Source organism: Cyclopterus lumpus, chromosome 6, assembly GCF_009769545.1.
Source record: "Cyclopterus lumpus isolate fCycLum1 chromosome 6, fCycLum1.pri, whole genome shotgun sequence".
NCBI classification, from domain to species: Eukaryota; Metazoa; Chordata; class Actinopteri; order Perciformes; family Cyclopteridae; genus Cyclopterus; species Cyclopterus lumpus.
The window spans coordinates 16941879-16959415 of record NC_046971.1 but is presented as its reverse complement, the minus strand read 5'-3'; the positions used below and the strand labels follow the sequence as shown (position 1 = coordinate 16959415).

Genomic DNA, 17537 nt, shown 5'->3' with positions numbered 1-17537 from the left:
AACCATTCATTCCAGTGGTACCGTATGGGTTACCATAGTAAAATAAATATCAATACCGGCAGTAATACAAATCCAAAAACCTTTCAAATATTTTGAAAATGCATACTTGCTGTACTTTTACATTGTATTTATCAGTGGAGATTGGCTATTCTTCAACATCTTTAAATTTAGCTCAGTGCATGAACATGTATTTGTATATACAAAAGAGAATATGCAACATTACAAATAAGTAGTATTTGTATGCCATGCCTCATTGAGCTGCTTTCTATGACTCCACCAGACAGTATTTCCTGCATACTTCCTCCTTCCTTTTCCATTGCTGAAAGTGACCAAAACCACTCACTCACTCGCACCTTTGTTTGTGAAGGAATCATGACACTTTATTCTTTGGGCAATGAAATACTTAATTAAATTTGGAATAAATATAAACAGTTCCTATTCACCTGTGGAACCTAAAACCTCTCATAAATGGCACTGCTGATGGTAAAACTCTTGTGTAACTCAACATTTATGACATTTGAACCTTGATCAGTTGTATTTCCCCCCCCCATCAAGTAAACCACGCAATATCGTAAATTGTGATCCTCCCATTTAAACAGAAAGTATTTGCCAAAATCACATCTATAGTTTATGCCAGTGTTACAGTAAATTAAATTAAGTTTTTTGTTTCCCCCTTGATACACATAGCAGCCTGCAGGTGGCAGCACATCTTATATTTGAGAGCAACATGATGTAAAAGTTAGATAGTTGATGGACCAAAGACATGGTTTAATCTTGACATCTTTATTCCTGTCCTGCAATACATTTGCCACATTTTCGAAGAGTAAATACATCTTAAATAGCTAAACAGTTGTCATTTTCATAAATTCCTTCCACGCCTCCATCCACAGTTTGCAAGGGAGAAATAAGCCCTTGAGCCCACTGTATCCTTGTGCAAAACCCCGTGTGGTCCGTACAGTCTGTCATGCGCTCTAGGTTTTCTGACATGTATACTTATTGTTTGCTGGCTGGAGTATGCCGGTGGCAACATGATGCAGATAGTTAATGAAACAGGAATTTTAATACAAAGATTTGTGGAATTCTATGCATTACCATGGATGTACTGTTTAAAGATTGACAGGGAGAGGACAAGCATACTATCAGGACTGGAATTACATGTTACAAACGCCACACCTTTTTTTTTTTTTTTTTTTAGCACAATGGGTGAAAAAAATAAAAAGTTAGGAACAACACAGCCGAAAGTGGGACCAAGGATCCACTCCTGCATTATTACAATATTGTAAATTTTAAACACAAGGCGTCTATTAAACATATCTAAAGACTCAAAACACATTCACAGTTCATATCCTTCCTCCAAGTAGAGAAATGAACACTCAACTGATAAAAACAACTGGACAACCATCCACACTAACCAGACTGATCACATTTGTTTAAGCCATGTTATGAGTGAACCTTAAACTGTACAAAATCAATTAGGTTAGAAATAAACATTTTGTTTCCCTTGACAGGAGATAAAAAGGCAAAAATAACATGCAACGTCTTTCGTGGAAGAAGTCTGGGATTTTCTCTGAGGCTTGCACTTGAAGCATGTTGCTAAAACCTGCCTGTAGTGTCTGGAACTCTACACATTACCATACATTACCAATTCTCTGAATTGGTCAAGTATAACCTCCACTTAAAGTATCAATTTCTAGTAATCATCATCACACGTTCCAATGTATTGAGAAGGAAACTTCATAAGACCATGACGGGCAAGACAACCGGGCATATACTGGGCTCTTAAACTGTTTTACATTCTTGCTAAACAGTCACATGCGATGACAGAAAAGCCCTTCTTTAAAATCAGTGTAGTGTTTTCAGGGACTCTCCTTGTCTTCCAAGTTCTATTCAGCACATGTCTAAACTCAGCACACTTCTATTTTTTTTTGTTATTAGTTGCACACAATCAAACAAACAAAACAATGCAGCCAGCAGAACACATATTCGTCTCAGGCAGAGCTCGCTGCATACATGAGGTACAAACTAGCTAAAAGATAAGGCAAAGTAAATCCAGAGCAGTCTTTTTCCATTTAGGCAGCAAATTAATGCAGTTGTGGAGAGCACAAGCTAGTCAGTATTAATTTAACAAAGCGACGCACTCCCATAACCCAATATCCATCACCTATTACACACTATAGTCCCAGATATACAGTAAATATGGTTCCGACATGAGTAGCACCTGACCTGTTCTTGTTCCATTGCAAAACTGAGGTGGCAGAGAAAGAGGAGCGGTTTGAAGAGCGCATGGTGTGAGGAAAAGGCCAGACTTTGTGCGTTACACTCTGCAAAGCCAATTGGTGACATCCTTAACCCTGGCTTCCAGGACTGTTGACCGTTGAGACTTTCCTGGACCCTGATTCCTGAGCCTTATATCCACAAGGAGTGATTCTTGCGATCTAAAAATAGCTGTTATCACCATGTGGTAAATGAGAGCTGTATAGCAAATACTTACAGAAATGAAAACCAGTTGTCATTTTGTCTAAAACCATAACCCGTCATTGTATGACTGTACAAGTGCAGGGTTTTCCTCCTAGTTCTACAGGCAACCTTCCCACAGACACAAACCCCTCCCCAAGCCAAAGTAAAACAAGGAGCAATGAGAGGTGGTTCAAAACTTTGTGTGAATTGAACAGTAAATAATCCTATCGCACCAGAACCTACGTACATTAGCCATTACTATTATTATTACACAAAGACAACTCTGACTGTAGCAAAGAACACACTTGAAAGGAGAGAACGCAGCTGCATTCTGGAAATTCATCTTTATATCAAGAAATTACTACGTCAGGCAGGTCATGAAAAATGTCAAGCCAGGTGTCATCTGTAATGAACGCCCTAACTCACATATTGCTCTGTGACTTTCAAATTCTGCAATCACAAACAAAATGTTTCATATAAAAAAAAAATAAATCAAAGATTTTGTACAGCTAGGCTAACAGTTAAACAACAAATTATAGTCATTCCCATGTCAGCCTCCACCCCTGTATCCAGTATAATGAAGGGTCTACTCTGCACAGCCATTCAAGTGAAACCAAAGGCAGGTAGAGGGCGATGTGGTGTGTGTGTGTGTGTGTGTGTGTGTGTGTGTGTGTGTGTGTGTGTGTGTGTGTGTGTGTGTGTGTGTGTGTGTGTGTGTGTGTGTGTGTGTGTGTGTGTGTGTGTGTGTGTGTGTGGGGGGGGGGATTCATGTTCCAGTCCTTTCCATTTAAGTCAGTCAGTTCTTCCAGTGGGCAGGCAGGGTGGAGTGGAATTAGGCTTTCAAGGTGGGAGGAGGTCAGAGACACCCCCTTTAAGACCAGTGTTGAGACTGAAAACAATAAGTTAGCAGGAAACTTGTTGAGCCATCCAGCAGGACCACACTGGAGGTGACAAAGAGTCATTAGTGGTGTTGCTCACAGGTCGACACGTGGACCAAAAAAAAGGGACCGGGCCGGACTAGTTCAGATAGCCACATAGGCAACAGTCCAAATCCCCCTTTCCATGAAGGTCTATGGTTCAGTCAGCTCTGGTGGTTTCCTTGAGAGCTTTTGCTTCAATCCTCCTCTTTTTGAAAAAAGTTTATATTTCATCATTGTTGTTTTAACTTTCTATCTTTAAGTCCATGCTGCCACTACACACCGTAGCATTTCTCCTCAACATGCAACAGTCAGCTGGGGAAAGAAATGACAGATGGGAGGCGGGGGGAATGAGAGAGAGAGAGAGAGAGAGAGAGATATATTAGTGCCATTTTATTGTGTCTGGGAAAAGTTAAACTGAGGTTTCACATGTATTTTTAGTTACAATGAGAAGTAAAACGCATTAAAGAAGACTAATTTGGACTTTCCATATCACTGTGTAACTGTCAAATAAACATGTCTCACCTGCATCACGACACCACACAGCGACAGCTCATACAGTCCTGACCGCTCTCGTCAGGTGGGTTCAGCTTCCTCAGCTTATGCTGTCTGATCTCTCTAACCAGTGTGTAGAAGGCGTCCTCTACTCCCTGTAAACACACACACACCGAAAGCTTGCAGAAAGATCTCGGCATTTGCAATGGTCGATTTTAATTGGAGTACACTGAATACACCCCTTATAACAGACAGCAAACCTCTCAGGTGTACTCCACATTGATAGGCCTGGTAACATTACCATGGCAACCTCGATATTTCAGACGCTGTTAATCAAAATATCAGTGTGACTAAAAAAAGAAGTCACTCACTTAGTTCTTTACATACTCTTCTGGTTGAATGACGGACTTTCTGCAGGTTCAATGATGAATGAGAGAGACTGTATGTTCCTACATAATGTGTGACAGTGAGTCAGAGACGGTGGGAGCTGTGCAGCGACTTGTCCTTATGAAGCCTTTCAAATACTGGAGCTCTGCTCTCAAGCCAAGGTAACCTGGCTATGAGTCACTGCCTGCGGCCTGATGAAATGTTTTCCAGCAACACAAATAACATCATACCGCGGGCCACTCACTGCTCTTCATGGGCATGAATATGCGTATAATGTCTAAAACCGCAGAGCCCATACTAGGACACTGTGATAACTTGTTTACTACAGTGTGATGGAGCACAGGGCGAGTTCAAATTTACATAGAAGGTGAATTTTGTGGTTTGCAAAGATGGGAGGAGAAATTAACTAATCGGAGAAATGAATAGGTCCATTGTGTAGGATTAAGTGGCATCTAGCGGTGAGGTTGCAGATAGCAACCACCGAATACCCCTCGGCTCACTCCTCCCTTTTAAAGACTGCGGTAATGTGAGACACCAAGAGCAAAACCGCGGTATCTTTCAGGACCATCGCCTCATCTACTTTCAAAACAATGAAAATCAGACGGTGGACCTTCAGCAATGTTGGGATGGTTATTTTTGTAATGTTATGGGTTGCAGATCACAAGTTACCCTGTTTTTTTGTAATTAGTAATTACTAGTTACCTTGAACAAATTTAATAATGTAACGAATTGACTGAATTACTTTTTGAACAAAAGTTGTAAACAAAGTAGGATTTTTACCAGTGAGCTGGTGAATCCCAAAAAATTGTTTAAACAATCACTGACTTCTCTGGATGGAAATTAACCTCGCGTGTGTATAATGTGTCTTTAGGCACCTTTCAGTCTAGCGAGGGGTAAGCGGTCACCATAGTCTTTCAGAAACATGCTGAACTATGAAGATATGAAGGGCTCATCCTAAAACACAAGGATTCTTAATATCAGGGGACTATACACTAATAAAACATAATTATTAATGTTATATTCCATTTCTGGCAATAAATCCAACAAACTAGACCTTTAAAGGTTACTTTAAGAGAGAAGAGAGAGAGAAAAAAGTGCATGTATGGTATTGTGGGTGTATGCTTCTTGCTCACTACCTACCTGTCGTGTTTTGGCAGAGGTCTCGATGTAAGGGATGCCGTAAGAGCGGGCGAGTTCTTGGGCTTGCCTCGTGTCCACCGTGCGTGCCGGGAGGTCACATTTGTTTCCCACAAGCACCATCGGGACATCATCTGAGTCCTTTACACGTTTGATCTGTTCTCTGTGAATTGCAGAACAAGAAAATGTCCATAGTTGTCATTTAATAGCAAAACTCTGTTTCCTGAAGCCAAACCCAGGCACTGCATCTAGTCACAGTGACATATCTCTTGCCTGGGATCCTCCCTGCTTTATGAACAACAGCAGCTTCACCACTGGAGAGCAAACCACCCAGGGAGCTCTAGGACCCTGAGGAAGAGCCAGAGCCCGCCGGTGCTGGGCTGTGCTGCACTGCTGAAGGAGGGATGTGGAGAGGAAGGGAGGGAGGGGGAGGGACGGAACAGGCTGCGAACAGCATTACCTCATCACTACAGCAGCCAGCGCCAAACGCTAGGCAGCCAGAGGGAACTGACTGAAAGGAGTGGGTCAGATCAATCTATCAGCTCATCAGCCCTTCTTCTCCCTAAGCTACAGTACAGCAGGATGCATCCGCTAGTCAGCCCTGCCCTGCAGTCAACACTGCAAACGGTGTTCATGACCACAGTTGCTCTGAATCTTGATGTCAAACTCAAAGCAGACATGTTTCAACCTTTGCCTTGTTATATGTGGTTGAGGCAGCTATTTATAAGTCTAACAGGCATATTACAAATTATTGCATTCAGTCTTATAATGCCGGCCGGTTTTAATTAAAACGGGTAAGGGGAAAAATCAAGATGCAATGCATAGTTTTACGCAGGTATCATGCCAGTATGTGCCAACAGTGGAGCAGAAGTTTTGCAGAAATACCTCTGACTATTTTGGTCAGTAAAACAGACCACAGATCTTTAAAAAAAAAAAACTCAGCTCTAACCAGACCGCCACTTATTCTAGCATCCAACGAAAGATCCACGCATGCTTCCACAAGCTACGCAATGGTTTTACAGTGATATCTGCAGTTGAATCAGCCGGACTCAAAAAAGGCTGGACTGCAATGGCAGTGAGCCAAACAAATGTGAATGTAATAAACAAAAACAACCTGCAAACCTGTAGAGGAGGTGACAAAGTTAATATGCAGTCTTTTTTTACTTGCCACGTGCAAGACTGGCAAGTGGGTGCCTAATGTGATGAGAAAGACAAAATGTGGCAAAGAGAGAGAACACTGTCATCTCCAGCTGAATCTATCCTCCCTCCCCCTCTTTTCTCCTTCCCTGTCCTTGAAAGTGCTACCTCTCTCCGCTCCTCTAATTGAGTCAGGATCGATTTCATTGGCATCGTGCTGTAATCCTCCAGTTGGGGGCTAAGCTTTCTTTAGCCATGTTAAACGCTACAGCATGACATCACCCAACTACTGCAGCGAGCTGGCACTCATACGTAGACACACCCCTCGCTATCAAGACCTCATGGGAGTCCCTGCAACACACACTGAATATACAAATACACAGAAGCTTAGAAGAGAAGTAACATAAATGACTTTGTCTCTGGCCTCCACCCCAACTGGTCTGTGAATAGAGTAAATACTTAAGTTCACATCGGCAACAACAGATCTCACAATGCTCTACATCAATGTCGCAATGTGTGGTGACCCTGCAGCCCTAAACCCAAACCCTCTTTCTTCGCCTCACTCTTATACACACCTGTACTGGTGAATGTCCTCAAAAGACTTGGTGTTGTTGATGGCGAAGACACAGAGGAAGCCCTCCCCTGTCCTCATGTACTGATCCCTCATGGCGCTGTACTCCTCCTGACCTGCAGTGTCCAGGATGTCCAGCAGGCAGGTCTCCCCGTCAATCACAACCTGTTTCCTGTACGAGTCCTGTAGAAAAAGGGAGAAATTCAGAGATTGGGAGGGGCGGTAAAAATGTACGAGTGAGCAATCTGTAACAAAAGTCAGACACCAAACAGAGGGCTCAGGTGGAATTTGAGGCAACTGCGGGTCACCGAGGTTGTTACATCCTTCACCTCTCAGTACTAAGCAGCATGTCCATATATAAAAATACACAGAGATGTGATGTTGATTGAATGTCTATCAACTGGTATCTGCCCTTCTCCAATTCCAGGTAAAATGAACAACTAGAGATGAGGAGAGCAGCCCATGTTTAGCCTTCCAACATGCAGCCACAAAAACACGGAGTGCTGTCCCTTTGTTTGTTCGAGCATAGGGGCCAGGAATGCCAATACACAAAAAGGACATTGTCTGGCCAGAGGCAGGCGTGGTGAGAAAGAGAGGGATAGTGTGAAGGAAGAAGAGAGGAGAACACATTCTCACTGGCTTAGCTCTCCTCTTCACAATGTCTGCAATATTTTTTGATGTATTGTTTTCATGAAAATATAAGAATTACAGCAGAGCACATATTTCTTCTTAAAAGAAAATTAGGAATTTCTTTCAAGCCTGATTGTTTGGGGACTTGAAACAGACATTCGATTAATTTAATTAAATTAACTTGATTTAGACTGAGCTGTGTTCTCAGTTGGGCCCAGACAATATTGTTCAGGAGTGACTGTGGGGTTGTACATTTGTATACATTTTTTTGAATAATTGCATGCAATTCTACCACATAAATGTAAAAGTGTTGGACAACCACACAACAATTCAAGGGGGAGCTATAAAGGATTAATAATGAACAATAAAATCTACCATTGTTTACCTTCCCACCCCAACACCCAAGATGTCTCCCACGAGAATAATGTGTAGAACATGAATTTGTGTAGAATAGAGGAGTCATACCTCTATGGTGGGGTCATATTCATCCACAAAGTGGTTCTGGATGAGCTGGATGGTGAGTGCACTCTTGCCCACGCCTCCAGCTCCCACCACCACCAGCTTATACTCCGTCATCTTTGCCGCTGCTACTCACCACACAAACACCACTGCTGGAGGAGAGGAGAAAAAGAAAGATGCAGGTTAGCACTATCAAGAAGCATCCATGACTGGCAGAACAACAGACGCAGGCAATCTATTCTCTGCCACTGGACTGCGATGATGCGGCCCACAACCAGCTGCCCAGTGGTTAGAAACATCAGTGCTTTTTGTGCGTGTGTGTTCTACAGTGAGTGTGTATGGTGGGAGCTAAGGTTGAGACCCTCATCGGGGAATGTGAAAATATGCTGTCTCAGTGTGTGTCTGAGACAGCGAGGGAGAAAAAAAGAAGGGGCATGACACTGGTTCTCGTCACTCAGCTTCACAATACAGATGCCTTCCTTTGAACGCCCGGTGACAGACGCCAGAGCAAAAATGATCAAACATTTGAAAGAAATCATTCAATTAAAAAACACACTGAACAATATGTTTTTTTTTAAAGTTAAAAAGTTAAATATCTTTCAAAAAGATCTGCATAATTTTTCATTTAAAAAAAGCTAGGTTTTTAGAGATTAACTGTTTGTTGGTTTGCCTTGCTTTTTCCATAGGGATCAATCCATAGTAACAGAACGAGAGGCCAAAAAGGTGTGTGGCTTCAGTTGTCCCCCTGTGGACACACTGCAGCCACTTAAGAGGTCTAGTCGATGCAACAGGGCTGCCCTGACTATACATCAAGGCATGTTATTAAAGAAACGTGTCTGTCTCTTGAAAAAACATACGTGATGTCCATTGTCTGAAGGTTAAAACATACACAATAATTTTCATGAATTTATGGACCTTGAGGGTAACTGAAAGTATTATATTATAGGAATAGTCGAGCAGTTCCAAAATGGACAGGTACAACGTTAAGGACTTGGAATGATGTGCACAATTCTACTTAATATATCAAATATTATAGAAAATTTGGCTAGCTCAAAACAAAATATCTTTGCCTTCAAAAATGCATTTTAAACCCCAAGTGCTTAACATCAAAGTAATAATTGATCAAAAGCAGGTTTTCAAATAATTTAGTAGTGAAGGAGTATTTTCAAGTCGACATGTTGTTGAATGGTTGGGTAGTAACACCTTCATCAATAGATTCGGAGATTAGCAGTGAAGAAGCAGCCTGCTAAAAAAAAATTGGGAATTTGCAGAACATGCCATCACAATGCCAACTATCGAGTCAGCTGGAACCACACATGGGGCCACAGAAGGCAATACAAAGACATGCACAGTGAGATCCCCTGACATCACCAGCACCCTGACAACAAATGTCGTCATATGGGTGTGTCCACTACATACATTACATCACATGTCATTTAGCTGACACTTTTATCCAAAGCGACTTACAATAAGTGCATTCAACCATGAGTACAAACTCAGAACAATAAGATTCAAGAAAGTAACATTTTTTCAAGAAAGCCCAAACTTCAAAAATACCATAAGTAAGTGCCACTGAAGTGCTAATCGGTTTTCTATTCAAGGTAGAGTCGGAAAAGATGTGTTTATAGTTTCCGGCAGAAGATGTGGAGACTTTCTGCTTCCTGAAGTTGGTTTTAAAGCCCCTAAAATCAGTGGCAAACTGTGACTCAGCTATTTGCAAATATACCACAAAGTGACCAAATCTATGAACCAAACATGTCCTGAGAACAGCCCTCTGGTAGACGTTATGGTACATGACGAGTCGGAATTAGAAAGAAGTGAGGCCATCATGGCGACTTCGTGAGATGACCCAACCCACGGCTAACCACATTTATGCTGGAAGCCTATTGTGCAAGCGCAGGAGATTCCTGCGGTTATAGCTTCAGTTTGACATAATGCAGACAACAACGAGTGGTTGGGTGATGTCATCACAGCAATGTCATCTCTGATATCAGGTCAGATGAAAATCCCTGGAATTCCTGAGGGGCAGTTTAATTTCACTTTCAGTTTGACAGTAGTGAACAGAAACTCGACTTCAGGCATTTTCATGCACTTTAATTAAACGGTGTCACTTCCACTTTCAACACAAACTTACAGAAATGACATCTGTGTCATATTAAACCGTTAAGACATCTGCATCACCCTAAAGTCATCTTAAAAATCTCTTCCTCAAAAGTAGTCTCTCCTGTTCCCGTAATTCAGAGTAAAATAATGTCACAGGGGGTTAAACATCTCGGCCTCTTCGGCCTGAGTCTCATTCTCTTGCTGAATGTTCCTTAAGTGAGCTCAAGAAGAAAATCACTAACCCACCCCACCTGCTAGAGTGTGTAATCAATCTGTCAGGATTTCAGGAGCACCATGGGTCACATATGCTGCTTTACCTTCTCCAGGGCATCAACTGTCATCCTGAACATAAAGTGCACACGTAGCTCTGTTACGCAAACTCCTTGCTCACCACAGAATGGTGGAGCCTGAGCAGAACTCATGCACACCCTCTTATTTGGGCTTTGTCTCCACGCACAGCTGGAGTGAATCTTAAACTCAACTTGTAGAAAGAGAGGAGTAACAGGTGACATGAACACATCCCCTGGACAGTTCAGTGGTAGCACAACATAGAAAGCATCCAAAGAAAACTAAGTCGAAAGTAATAGAAATGCACCTATAATTGTCTCTGTAATGCGTGTGGCTGTGCTGATATGGGTACATACTAAGAGTAGCCAAGACTAAGGCTGCCTCACTGATGTTAATGATTGACAGAGAAAAGCAGACCTGCACAGTCTTACACACACACACACACACACACACACATATCTCTGAACACCGTCACCAATATCAACAATGGCCTCCTTCTAAAAACACCCTTGCCATAGTTCTCAAGCACAACAGGAAGGGAATTATCCTGAATCTTCCATCTTGTGGCCAAACATTTAGCTTCCCTTTCCCTCACTGTAAATAAATCAACCTGGTACACAGTGCAGCCCGCCCTGGCTGGAGTACAGAGATCGTGGCAGAGCCACAGCGCCTTTAACCAAATAAACAGCAGCTGTGCAGAGAGACTTGTGCCGGACAGACAGACAGACGCTGGAACACCTTTGGTCACTGTCACAAGCTCAACCCAGGGCAAGGACTCACGGCCGAGTTAAACTATAGATTGGTAATTGGGATTAGAGAAAGTGAACTTTCAGAGGATGACGAGTGTGCCGATTATTTTTCATCAGTGATTGATAGCCACAGACAAATTTAGCATTGACAGATCAAAAATCCATCAAATCAAGCAATTTGGCCGGCAATTTTGCTTGATGAATGGCTTTCAAATAGCAAAATTAGACCAACATTATTAATGTTAATTCATTTTATGCTGGTTGCCTAATAAATTAATTGAGTGATGTTTTTCACGATAGCATGGATTACTCAGAAATTGAGAATAATAATAACAAAAGTAATGTTTACCGATTTATCAGATCTTCTCAGTCCTTCCAGCATAAATACATATCCCCAAATCTTACTTATCTGTTTAAGTTCGGTGCCTTCTTCACTAGTATGCAAAGGCAATGATAAATGCTCATCATTACGTATTCATGCATTCAATTGCATGCATTTTATTAACTAATATCTATCAAAATGTACCAACACTAAAATCCTAAGTCTGTTCTATATTGTTGAGGAACGTTTATGCCAATAAGATGCACTGAACTGATAAAATGGATAATGTAGGATATACCAAATAAATAGAAAAAGGAGATTGACACCTACACACCCACAGATCTGCAGATTCTGACACGGTGGGTTGCCGCATTTCTTCTACATAACCAGATCTCAAGTGTACACTTGCCAAACGATTGAAATTGACAGCCTACAATGCAAATTCAACACTCCCGCGCCCGGTCCTGGAAGGAGGAAGGAAAACAGACAGCCATGCCATCTCTTCTCAAACTAGGCCAAGTCAGCAGCTGATTAATAATCCACACATACATATGGAGATGAATAGCTAAATTAATCATTGATAGTGATGCTGTCGCTTTCCCGGAGCCACTTGTTGACAGTGGGGCTCATCCAGAGCTCGTCTTTGATATAGATAAATATGGAGGGGGATGAGGACACAGCCACAGGGGATCACAATCAATCTTTTTAAATATGTCATCCACACAATGAGATGAAGCAAGTTTTTTTTAAAGTTCTGTACACGTAAATTATCCGGCGTTGATGGTGGCGTCTGATTTTCATATTGTAAAGTAATAACAGTCAGTGCATGGTTAACCTGCACAATGTTTTTATTTGCCCCAGAAAGTGCACCTGTAAAAACATTACATTCAAGCACGATGAGGTCACACAATGTTCCACTTTTCATACAATGTGAATGTAGACAAAAGTAAATAATCCCACAGCAATGTGACTTGCACTACCAAGTCAGCTCAATAAAGCTGAACAGAGTAACTTCCTGCTACCACTGTTCCAAATACTCAACGACTCAGAGACAGACTCTGGCCGCTGTGTCATCTACAAGTCGGTGACCTATTCCTTCCCAAAGTCCCACTAATCTTTGCGTAGCTTTTGCCTTTTTAATGAAGGAGCACTATGTCTGTGTTTAGGGTTATTTATAACTCGCCACCTCCAGTCTGGGAAATTAACAGTTCGTTTTGAAACCCTAGAGCCCCGCCTGGACCAAGAGGATAATCTTACATGACAGCTTACGGAGGGTGCAAGTACGGAGCAGCGAGAGGGGTGATGGCAGGAGAGTGGCTGAGGGCGAGGGGGGAAGAGCGCTACTTTTACTACATGCCAAGGGCAGAGAAAACCACAGGAGGGAGGGGTCGACCTGGGAACTGAAAAATGTATTCGGAAATCAATAATAATATGCTTTTTCCTAGCTAATTCAGATGCATGGCTCTGATCACTACTGTCAATAAACACCTTTCACTTTTTCACTTCGAAACACATGATGTAAGAAGCAGGGCATATGAATGGCCATTTTCCACAACATGCATTCTGCTCTCCATTAAAATTCTTAATTGGTTAAAGAATCCATACTGGCAGAGTCACAAGCCCACTGCAGAGATAATAGATTTTTAATGGAGCAATGATGGTAAGGAGACCCTCTCTAGGGAGGTATCACGGTCGAATACTGAGACTCCAAGACCCCCCCACCCGCTCTCCGATGACATCATCCTCCTAAAAAGCATCCAAACATAAGTGTTGACCGGCAGCTGAGGAATCACTTCTACTCTCCAATGAAACACAAGTAAGTGAGGACTTTAAGCTTTTCTTATGAAGTCTATTAATTCAGTGATAAATCTAGTTGCCAGACTATAACCCTATTAAACAGCACTATCCATTTAAGACCTCCGTGGGAAGCCAGAAAAAATACCCAAACTTGAATGAAACTCTGATTTTGCTCAGAGAATCTTCAGAGAAAATCCCGTAATAAACAATTCCTCCACCCCACATTTTCTCCCTTACAAACATTTATATAAAGAGTTTATGTGTGCATATGTGTATATGTGCATGCTTAAACAAGCTGCTCTTAAAAAGGCACTGGACTACAAGTGACCTTTTCCCCACTGGGTCAGCCGTTCAGCTTCTCAGGTTGGGTGAGATGTTGGAGGCAGCAGCACAGATGAAAAGGCCAGCTGACAACCACACAAAGGCCTGCCAGGAGCCATGAGGCTTATCATCACACACACCAAATGAACATCATCAGTGGTGTTATTATTTGTATTGTTTATTTTTACAATCAGAATAATGAGTGAATCGTGTCCAGTTTGTGTTTGTTTGTGAGTGCATGTGAAAACACTCTAAACAGGAAGCATTTATATTAATGTGTATATTGGAGCTGCCCCCTGAAAGTTGGTGACCCCTGAGTCTATGAATAACTCTGTGTTCTTGTGAACAATTGGTACTACATAGATATATAAATGATGACCCACAAAGCATGGTAAACAGGACAGTTCACAGTTTCAAGTCTGGTGAGGAGAGAAGAGGCCAACCAGTTGACAGTCACTCTGGAAGCAGGGGACCCTATTCCCCCCGAGAGAGGGCACAGCGAGCACTAAGCCCACGGCACCGGGAAAGGGGAGTTATGAGCGAGGAGTGCTGTAAAGACACCATTACCCTGAGCCTTTCCAAGCAGCCCTAACGCCGGGGCGGTGTATCACCACGGAGCAGCAAAGGTCCCATGAGGGAACCCCAATCCCCCAAAACCATCACTAAAAGTAATGCCAATGGATTTTCTGATTCTTTTTAAACAGTTGATTTGGTTACAGCCCTAGTGTATATGACTAAGTGGGTCTGAGCAAATAAAAGAAACTGCTACAATAGTCTGGTAAATTCCGAAAATGTTTTAAATCACTTAACGATCATGTAGCGATTTAAATATGGGACGGCAAATGTATGCCATACAAAAAAATAAATCTAAAACAATGGACAAGACAATATTGATTTTAGTGCCAAGCCCTACTTTCACTATGACTATGCCAACGGGTACAATCCAAAACCCCCGGTAGGGCGCCAGCCATTCAAGCAAATAGTCAGTGGCAAAATGGTGGAATTACAATTCCTGAGTCACGTGTTGCCAAAACAATTTTTTGCCCATGGACAAACATAGGAAAAGAGGAACTTTTAATTTTTATTTTTTTTAGGTAAATAAACTTCCAAGTATAAACACATGAATAGACATATTTAAATCATTAGGTCATAGAAGTTGAAAGTTGTCTGGATCCACTTTAACAGATGAAATACCACAACAATGTAAATACTTACAAAAACAAAAGTATGCACAAAAGCATAAAGATCATACGCCATCGCTAAGTCTCAAACTGACACATTTACCTCAGGGTGAAAATGGTATGAAACGTTTGTAATTTGCAAATTCTTGGTATCCAGATGAGTCACACATATTTTGGCAAGTGGCTAAGCACCACCCTGGCTACAGCTGTTCAGAGAAAGGGACAGCAGATTAACATCACACCTCTAACACTGGCTGGACCTTCTCCAGCTGCTTTCCAGCTGCCTAAATTCTTGCCTTAGTTCTGACCAACACTGATGTCACATTCACGCGACCACCACTAGACCCCTATTACCGGAAGCCATGTAGTCTTGTGTACTCCATCCCATATGTTCATGGAAGCACTACACAGTTGTACATGCCACTCCTATGCTTTGGACAGCAACAGTGATGTTGTGGTGAAGAAGAAGAAAAAAGACATGGACAGCAGTCAGTTACAATCTTATGCCAATAAGCCAACAATAAACACAACAGTCGCAATGTTTTCCAACCTGAATAAAGTTGAGTGATGAAAACGATGATTTCTGCCAAAGACTTACGTCAGCTTGGGATGGGTAAATGTTTTCCTCTCTAGTCTAACAGCCACTATGGCCATATTTTGAATGATGGAAAATTAGAGTTGTATTTGCCATCTTTTCTCCTTTTCAAACTCACCTAAACAGTTTAAACAGCGATCTTCCAGAGTAGAAATAATTCCCAGTCAGCTCTATAAATGCCTTGTAATGGAATCTAACTTCCGCAGTGATACATTCAGTTTTTACTCAGTGTGACGGGGCGTCACCCTAACGTACTCGTCTGTGTGGCCACTATCGGCAGCAGCAACCTCGTACTCAACAGTGTCTTTACAATGGTCTAAAATAATCATTTCTAAAAAAAAAAAATACATGCGACAGAAATAAAACCGCCCCGCTATTGCTCACATTTGCATAGCGTCGGGTTTTTTTTTCAAACCGAGGTTGATGGGGGGAAACCCACGGAAGCCCTGAGGTTTTTTCCTCCCATAACCAAGTCAACGTTACAGCACCCGAACTCAAGGGAGACTGTTTATCACAACAGATCAAACCGAGGTGTGGGCGACATCCACGAGCGGTGCGACACCGCCAAACGGCGCATGCAGCCAGGACGGGAACGCAACCAGGATTTGTTGAGCTCGACAGATAAAAAGCTCGCCGGGGCGGTGAATTAAAACGCAATGATAGCTAGCGAACGTGTTTAAACTGTGCACCGTAATCTCCAGCGGTGCCCCCCCCCCCCCACTCCCAAAAAATAAAATAAAAAATTGAAAGCATTTTATTTATTTTTTAAAGCGGTACCATTAGACAAAAACAGGCACTGCCAAAATATGTTGGACACAGGAATGTACGCTGCATACTTACAACAAGCAGAGCTCTAATTAGCTACAAGAGCGACGTTTCGTCTACCGGAGAAGAAGAACAAATCTTTCAACTCTGTTGCCTGTCCGCTGTATTCAGAAGGACACACAATGTTCTCGGTCCGCTTCCCGTCGTCTTCGGATATCTACACCTTATTATATCCGATAAAGTGTTCCGTTTTCAGGAGCTAAAATGCACCGAGGCATTCATTGGTTCTGGGTAAAAGGAGCCCGCGTTGAACAATGTGCTTCCACAGAGAGCAGCGGGGATGAGGAGTGTCGAGCCCACGCCCAGCTCTATCAAACATGAACCGCCCTGGTTACCGTGCATGTTACTGCTGCATTCACAGACTGTCGGAAATATGGATACTTCGTGGGGGAAGACCAGCTGACTCCCACTATTTACTTTACTTAATCCAAGTTTACAGTGTCAGATTAACGTGACAGACAAGGAACCCCTTCACATTTCTGAATGTTGTGTTCGTGAATGGCAGTTGTATTATATCAGCGTAGAACCAGCAGTAGCCAGGGTTGTGAAAATACTGAGGTCATGAGTCAAAGTCCCCCAGCACAAACCCACCCACCCGCCCGAGGAAAATAACCACCAACCACATTTCTTTTCTGAGAAGTGTTTTTAAAATTCCCCAATCTTATTTTTTTGTAGCCTAATTGTTGTTTAAAAAAAAGATATATTCGTTGAAATGCATGCACTTCTGATGGATAATATTTAATAAATAATATATTACAGATATATGTTCATGTTAGGGCGTGAGAAGAAGTTAGTATTTAGTATGCCTTACAGATTGTTAAAATTGCATTGTCGAGTTTAATTTTGATAAACAGCCATAAAGAAAAACATTTTTGGGGTTCAGATGCATCTTTACAGTAATTATAATGGATTACACAAATTCGAAAGTACACATATCCAAAAGCAGAGCATACAAATGAGCATTTGAGGGTAGCACAAGACCAGGGTAGTCGGGTTAAGTTTATTGTAGTATAAACATATACTGAGGCTCACACATTCATCTTTGTTAATAGTAAAAATCATAGACTTGAAGCCATCATAGACTGAATATAATATGATACCCATGAGCTTCACCTCAAGAGTTCCACTTTTACACGTGCACTACATTTCCCAGGGTGCTACTCAGT

At 42.0% G+C, this 17537-nt stretch overlaps 1 protein-coding gene across 4 annotated transcripts; it reads right to left on the bottom strand.

The window, feature by feature from the left end:
- Nucleotides 1-767: 767 nt before the first annotated feature.
- Nucleotides 768-16744, bottom strand: hrasb (HRas proto-oncogene, GTPase b). Of its 4 annotated transcripts, none has more exons than XM_034534824.1 (6): nucleotides 16387-16744; nucleotides 8197-8342; nucleotides 7106-7284; nucleotides 5397-5556; nucleotides 3900-4024; nucleotides 768-3689 (listed from the first exon to the last, which is right to left on the bottom strand). In XM_034534824.1, the coding sequence occupies exons 2-5, from the start codon at nucleotides 8305-8307 to the stop codon at nucleotides 3905-3907; spliced, it is 570 nt and encodes a 189-aa protein (XP_034390715.1). In that variant the 5' UTR covers nucleotides 8308-8342; nucleotides 16387-16744; the 3' UTR covers nucleotides 768-3689; nucleotides 3900-3904. The 4 variants fall into 4 exon arrangements, with proteins under 4 accessions (XP_034390715.1, XP_034390717.1, XP_034390716.1 ...); XM_034534826.1 differs by lacking the exon at nucleotides 16387-16744 and adding an exon at nucleotides 15665-15863; XM_034534825.1 differs by having other exon boundaries at nucleotides 3192-3689; nucleotides 8197-8339; nucleotides 16387-16676.
- Nucleotides 16745-17537: the final 793 nt, after the last annotated feature.